Consider the following 7,633-nt stretch of genomic DNA (forward strand, 5'->3'; position numbering starts at 1 on the left):
ATCTTTGATAAATTTTGAACAAACTAGAAAAGAATCAAATGTAGTTACTGCTGATGGAACTTCTTTGAGTGTTAAAGGGATTGAGAATTTTAAAAAAGAATTTGGAAAACAAAAATTTTTTGTTCCAAAAGTTAGTTATGTCCCTAGACTTAATTTTAACTTACTTTCTGTGTCACAAATCTCAGATCTTGGTTTTGATGTAGTTTTCTCATCAAATAAATGTTTGGTGCAGGATCACCAAACCGAGAGATTGATTGGGGAAGGTTTTAGAAAAGGGGACCTTCACCACATGGACAATTTGTGTATCCCCAAAGAGAAGTTTTGTCACTGTGTCGAAAATGTAAACATCAATATTTGACACCAAAGATTAGGTCATCCAAACATTAGAAAATTATCTATGATGAGTCATACCAAGGATATTTGTATTGAAAACTTTAAATGTAATGATTGTATACATGAAAAAATGATTTTTTTATCTTTTGGATAAAAAAACTTCTTCTCTTCTTTGCCTTTTGAGCTTGTTCATTATGATGTATAGGGACCCTCTCCTGTCATGTCAAAAGGAGGGCTATCATATTATGTGATCTTTGTTGATGATTTCACTAGGTACTGTTGGATATATTTTCTAAGAAACAAATCCAAAGTTTTTGAAATATTCAAAAATTTTCACAAGTTGGTACAAACTCAATTCAATGCTAAATTAAAAATTTTAAGGTAGAATTCAAATGAGTTCAAAAGATATTTGAAAAACTACCGAATAGTCCATCAAAAATCATGTCCAAGAACACATCAACAAAATGGAATGTCTGAGAGAAAACATAGGCACATAATTGAAATAACAAGAACTTTTCTTATTGTCAAAATGTGCCTAAAAACTTTTGGGCTGAAACAGCCCTTGCCTCTATTTATCTCATAAACAGAATGCCTTCAAAAGTTTTAAATAATACAATCCCATTTGAAAAATTATTCAAGTATGAACCCGATTTCAATAGACTTCATATTTTTAGATGCAAATGTTTTGTTCTTAATGACAAAGCTGACAAGCTAAGTTCAAATATTATTAAATGTGCATTCATTGGTTATTCTGAGACTAAAAAAGGCTACAAATGTTATGACCCTGTCAAAGATAAGTTCATAGTTTCTACGAATGTAAAGTTTTGCAAAGATGAAAGTAGATTAAAAAATTATGAAGAGTCACAACACGACAATGATTATTATTTTTTATTTAAGTATCTCTCTCAATGTGATGATGAAATACATGATGTTGATGATAGTAACACTGATGATAATAGTGATAGTAGAGTAGGCAAGGACATATTGTGGCATATGAAACTTTTACCCCATCACATAGAGCAAGAATTAATGTACTCTCACTTTGAACCTTCCACTTTTAATGAAGCCTCCAAATATATTGAGTGGAAGGGTGTCATGGAAGAAGAACTGGATGCCTTAAAGAAAGCCCAAACTTGAGAAATACAAGATTTACCTATGAAAAAAAAGACTATTGGATGCAAGTGGATATACAAGGTGAAGACTAGGAGTGATAGATCTCTATAAAGATATAAGGCGCGACTTGTTGCAAAAGGTTATACTCAAGAATATGGTATTGACTATGAGAAAACATTTACCCTTGTAGCTAGGATGACCACTGTTAGGACTTTTATTACTTTAGCTTCTATCAAAAACTGGAATATTTATCAAATGGATGTTAAAAATGTCTTTTTAAATAGAGATCTTATAGAAGAAGTCTATATGAAAGTACCCCCTGGTTTGTCCATTCCACAAGGAAAAGTTCTTAGACTTAAAAAGGCTCTATATGGTCTTAAACAAGCTCTCAAAGCTTGGTTTGATCGGTTTAACTCTGTTATCTTTAATTATGGATTTCACTCATGTTTGACTGACACTGGTTTGTTTGTTAAGAAAACTACTGTAGGTATCATAATCCTTCTACTATATATCGATGATATGATCGTTACAGGTAATGACAAAGAAAGTCTTAACAAATGTAAAGCTTTCCTACAGAGAACCTTTGAAATGAAAGATTTAGGTTTTCTAACTTATTTTTTGGGTATTGAGGTTGCATTCTATACTAAAAGATATTTTTTGTCTCAAACTAAGTTTGCTGCAGAAATTATTGATAAGTCAGGTATAACAGATGATAAAATCATGGAAACTCCTTAAGTAGTAGGAAGCAAAATGAAGATTGATGATGAAGTTCCTCTCACCAATCCTACTCCCTACCGTCAGCTTGTGGGATCTTTAATGTATTTTAGATAAATTTTCGGTGATATCACCATAAGTTTAAGGGGGGCATTAAGAAATAGGATTTCTTAATTAGTTGTTTGCTACCTCTTAATTAGGTATTATCTTAGTGAGGAATTAGTTTATTTTTTCTTTTCTATTTTATTTTATTTTTTTATTATTTTTTATTGTATTGTTGAGCTAGCCGTTGGCAGTTCCAATGACTCTATTAAGAGTTGTTGGAACTAGCCCAACGGCTAGTTCAGCCTCTTTCCTCCTTACTCTCTCTTGTATAAATACTTGTAACAGTCCCTTGTAAAAGTAAGTTGTGTTTTACAGCCCGATTTATTGAATGAGTTTTATTATTCTCACTTGGCCTTAGTGCCTTTTTACTGTTATATGCATCTTTTGTGACTGTTATAGTCACTTTTCACAATCTGAACACCCTACTTAATCTCATCTGAACCTATCCCATTCGAGTTCAACCAAGGCCAGGCCGACCTAGCCCTAACCCACTGGACCTAACTCAACTCAGTATTACCTGACCTAGCCTACCCCCATCCAAGGTGAACCATCTCCTCTTCTACGAGGGCGAGCAAGGAGTTCATCTAAGTGGGCGACATGTTCACAAGGAGTCGGTGCCATTTTCAACTCCTCCAGCGGCAAGGCGTGCGCCTCTCAAGGTAGACCTCAGCCCACGAGCAACAGTCACCTTCGGCGGAAGTCTACCTCTTCCTCTGCCAGGAGGGTCGAGCCTCTTCATTCCCCGTTGCTGTAATACCTAAGGATTGGTCTTCTCCTGGGGTCATCTTGCGGACTTAGCCAAGCAACTCTTGGCCGGTGACTTCTCAACCCCCTATAGCTATGTGGATTGGGTGTTAATTTGCATGCTTTGCTTTCTAGCCCGGCTATGGCCATTGCCTTGACCAGCGGTACCTCTAAGGCTCAATAGCCGAGGACACGACCGTAGGGGCAGCAGCATATCTATTGGGATTTGGTGTGGTTTGCACGTTCATTAGGTATGGATGACAGAGTATATGATTGGTTTGGTTGTATGGTTTGTGAGTGAGGATTGAGAGCTTCATTTGTATCGCTCGCGCTTTATACGGCCTTCAAACCCTTTCTTGTAGTAGGAAGTGAGCCTCACGGGTTATGATACACCATTCTTGTACCGCTACCTATGGGATTTTGCGCTGGGGTCTTGTCCAGTCAGGTGTTTGAAATTGTAAATAATTTGTTTTGGTTTTGTCTGATGGCTTCTTCGAGAGATCTTGGGAGTAGGATCGGCATCTGGCAGAGGTCTTGGTCGACACTGGGTCTGGGTCCTAGCTACTGATGCTTTGTGAAGAGATTTAGAACCCTCGCAAGCCACAGCTCCCCTAACTAGGTTACTAAAAGATGAGCTTTTCGTTGGGAAGAACGCAATACATCAACCTTTGAGCAGCTCAAGAATGCCATAACTCATGCCTTAGTTCTTGCAATGCCTAATTTCCTGCGGTGGAAACCGATGCTTTTGAGGTGGAGGTGGGTGCTGCGCTTAGCCAAAAGCCTTATAGCGTGAGAACAATTCCAAAGCAAATCCCCTTATGAAGTTGGCTGTCCAAGTGGCATCAATACATAGTGAGAAAATGGCTTTAGATATGGATGATCACGCCAATTTAAAGTAATGGGCCAGTCGGCTCGACCGGACCCGACCTTATAGTAAGAGTCGGGCCCAAGCTGGCCCAATGCTCAGACCTGAGCTCGGTCTCCTCCCAATGCCTAAATCTTGAGCCCGAACTCAGCTTGGTTCAATTAAAATAAAAAATTATTTTTAAATATAAAATAAATTTTTTTGAATATAAGATATATTTTCATAATAAAATATACATCCTTATTTAATAAAAATAATATAAAAAAATAATCAAACCAATCAAGCTTCAAACCGATCTGAGCTAACCCGATACATTATCGGGCTGGTTCAAACCGGTTTTTTCGGGTTGGGTAACCAAGTATTAGGGCTGCACACGAGCCGAGTCGAGCTCGAGCTTGCCCAGCTCGAGCTCGAACTCGACTCGAACTCGAGTCGAGCTACCTAACACAAGCTCGAGCTCGACTCGATTAAATAAAGTTGAGCTCGAGCTCGACTCGATTAACTCGATTAGCTCGTCTAAATAAAATATGATCCTTCTTTTTAAAATATCTAGTAAATTTCATGACGTGGGATGAAATTTGTGAATCACTCAACCGAGTCAACCCTGCCAACAGTTTAGAGCTGCAAATAGATAAGCTGATGACTGAACAACTGAACAAAATGTAAATAGGACATAATGTATACGAGGAAATAAAAGTTTAAAATTGGCTACACAGTATGGTAAAATAAAAGCCAACTTCAGTAGCTACATATGTCCTTTGATGGAAAAACAAACGAGCAGATTCGAGTCCAGATCTGAGCAGAGCATCATCTCCAAGAGGAAATTGGATAATAGCAGCAACAATTTGAGCAAGCTTTAGAATATAGTTTGAGAAGACGTAGACAGGAGTCAAGATCAAGGCTGTGCAGAACAGAAAATAACCCATGACCTCTGGCTTTGCTTGTAAATCCCCAGCATCCTCAACCTCCCAGCTCCAAAGGCCTGTCCACACAGTTTCTCCAAAGCACTTCCCATACCCAGCTGCCATGATCACCAAAACCCAGTTCAAATTTCCAACAGAAATCATCCAATACATAGATGATATAATAAAGGACATGCTCCTTAGTGCAGAACAGAAATCATCCAATGTAGATTAGCATAGGCTGTCCATCAACAAGATTGGCTGGCACTCAATCCAATACACACGCACACACATTTTTCAGTTTATCAAAAAGATTGGTTGTTCATCAATGCATGTAGAATAAAAGGAGCAGGGATCAGCTAAAATAGATCGTGCACCATTTTTCAGAAACAATATTCTGGAAATCAACACGTTAAGTTATTTCTCGAAAATGTCAGCCATGCCAATCTCATCACTCAGACAGAAAGGAAGGAGCAGAGAGAATGTATAGTACATTCCTCAATTTTTGTCAGTTACATTTGCTAAAATAAATAGGGGACCCCAAGACAGCAAACCATCCTACGGCGGCCCAAAAATTACAAACAGAACCAGCTATACTTGAAAGCTAAACCGAAACAGATATGTACAATTATTTACACATAAAAAAGATCCAACACAAACTAGAAACAAGAAAAAAAAAAACAATTCTTTTTCCATTTTGATGAAGAATACAAATGAAAACAGTCTGTTCCTAAAGGCAAATTTAAGTTTTTCTTGTTCTTTTTCAAACAAATCAGTGATAATAAATCATAACTCTAATCCTACGATGAACAAAGGATAAAAAATTCAGCTAAATATGCTATAGATGAAGCATGAAAAACCAACATGGGCTTCAAGGCTTCATCACCAAGATGAGATGTTGGAGGCAGTCAAGAGTTGAAGACCTCAGCTAACAAACCCAAGCCTGTATGTACCCCTAACCCCAGTGCGTATGGCAGGAAAAGAAACACACACAGCAAGAAAAAAACAAGCAAACAAACAAAAGAAAAGGCTCATTGGAGAATATATAAAAGCTGGCATAAATCAGAAATATCAAAAAAAAAAAACTTGCATCTACCATCAACTGCTTTGCCAACATCCCTAGAAGATAAGCCAAATACTTCTATCCACGTCTTTGAGAACAGTGCACATGCTAATATCATAAAAACAATAAAGAAAAGAGCACGGAATGGATTGGCTGCCAATTCTTATACTGTTGAATCATGTCATGCAATCTCATCTTCAGCAGTACCCTACAAAAAAAACCAACAATAGTTTATAAGTAAACAACTTCTATAACATATAAGCGTAAAATAAACATGATAAAACTTAAATATACATGCATTTTGGTACTTGCCTTTAGCAATACCGGTACAAGATTCATAGGGTCGCCATACTGTTTTATCCAATCGCCTAAACAAACTAATTCTTCTACTGTCTTTAGGCTCAATGAACTCCTAGATTCATCCACAATTCGACCTCCAATACTAAAAGCAGATTCAGAGGCAACTGTAGTGATAGGAATACACAATATATCTCTTGCCATATGTGATAAAATGGGGTATTTCAGTTCTTTATCTTTCCACCAAATTAATATATCAAACGAATCATGAGCGGTAACATCACATTTGAGCAATCCATCTTCTAAATACATATCAAGCTCAGACTTTGAAGCTTGAAAATGAACATTGTCTGCTTTATTTAAAAAGCTAAAAAATCTTATTCTACTTCTACTGGAGTTGCCACATGATGGGTCAGTTCCTCTCATAAAAGTAGTAGAATCACTTTCAACATCTTTATTTGAACCGTCAATTTTTGCAATGTAGCTATTATAAAGGTCTTGCATTGTACTTCTTACTAATGTCATATGTTCTTCTTTTTCTTCTATTTGACAAAAAGTCTTTGAAAAGACAAAGTCTGTTAAACTCAACTTTATCCTTGGATCTAGTATCGAAGCAATAGTCATTAATATGTTGCGGGAACTCCAATATTTATCAAAATTTTCCTTCATTTTGAATGCCATTCTCTTCATAAAGCTAGACCCATTTGTAACTCCTTCTTGTAATAATTCTTGAACCCCCCAAATTTCTAAGAAAAATAGGTTCGTTGTAGGATACTTCGACCCTGAAAAAAGAACAGAAACATTATAAAATGCTTCAAGAAAAGAACATATTTTTTGTACTCTCTCCCATTCTTCTGCATCCAACAACCAGGTAAAACCAACATCTTCCATAGCAAATCTATCAAACACATGTCTGTACATAAGTGCAACTTCCAACATCAAGTAAGTAGAATTCCATCTAGTTGAAACATCTAGCACCAACTTCTTTTGACCACGCATTTCAAATTCATCTACTATAACCTGAAAGTTGTAAAGTCTTGATGGGGAACATTTTATGTATTTGACAGCCTCTCTGATCTTACCAAGTTCATCTCTAATTACAGACAAACCATCTTGCACCATTAGATTTAAAATATGTGCACAACAACAAACATGAAAAAATTTACCGCCTTGGTATAGACTTACACCACTTTTCTCTAAAATTTCTTTTAATGTTCTTACAAGAACATCATTAGAAGAAGCATTATCAACCGTAATTGAGATGATCTTCTTTTTTATTTCTCATTCTTGAATATTTTTAGCAATCACATTTGCTAGATTCTTCCCTGTATGAGGTGGTTCGACTTGGCTAAAACCAATTATACGCTTTTGAAGTGTCCAAGAATGATCTATGAAGTGAGCTGTAATGGAAATATACCCAATTTGTTGGTTAGACGTCCACATATCTGTTGTCAAAGCAACGAAAGGAACTCTTTTAAAATATTCCTTCAATTTCTT

The 7,633-nt window shown here is 36.5% G+C and overlaps 1 protein-coding gene across 1 annotated transcript; it reads right to left on the bottom strand.

The window, feature by feature from the left end:
• Positions 1 to 6,020: 6,020 nt before the first annotated feature.
• LOC116253153 (zinc finger BED domain-containing protein RICESLEEPER 2-like) lies at positions 6,021 to 7,258 on the bottom strand. The gene is made up of 3 exons (XM_031627929.1): positions 7,015 to 7,258; positions 6,164 to 6,918; positions 6,021 to 6,047 (listed from the first exon to the last, which is right to left on the bottom strand). Exons 1-3 carry the CDS (start codon positions 7,256 to 7,258, stop codon positions 6,021 to 6,023), a joined length of 1,026 nt encoding a protein of 341 aa, XP_031483789.1.
• Between the last annotated feature and the right edge of the window lie 375 nt (positions 7,259 to 7,633).

This window comes from Nymphaea colorata, chromosome 4 (assembly GCF_008831285.2).
Source record: "Nymphaea colorata isolate Beijing-Zhang1983 chromosome 4, ASM883128v2, whole genome shotgun sequence".
Lineage (NCBI taxonomy): Eukaryota > Viridiplantae > Streptophyta > Magnoliopsida > Nymphaeales > Nymphaeaceae > Nymphaea > Nymphaea colorata.

What these genes read in the sequence shown, in the direction of transcription:
- LOC116253153 (XM_031627929.1), bottom strand. Translation starts at nt 7,258, where the DNA reads ATGGTGCAAGATGGTTTGTCTGTAATTAGAGATGAACTTGGTAAGATC. An exon ending in ATTTGCTATGGAAGATGTTG is followed by an intron (nt 6,919 to 7,014) that starts GTTTTACCTGGT and finishes TTCTTTTTTCAG; the next exon opens with GGTCGAAGTATCCTACAACG. An exon ending in ACCCTATGAATCTTGTACCG is followed by an intron (nt 6,048 to 6,163) that starts GTATTGCTAAAG and finishes TTTTTTTTGTAG; the next exon opens with GGTACTGCTGAAGATGAGAT.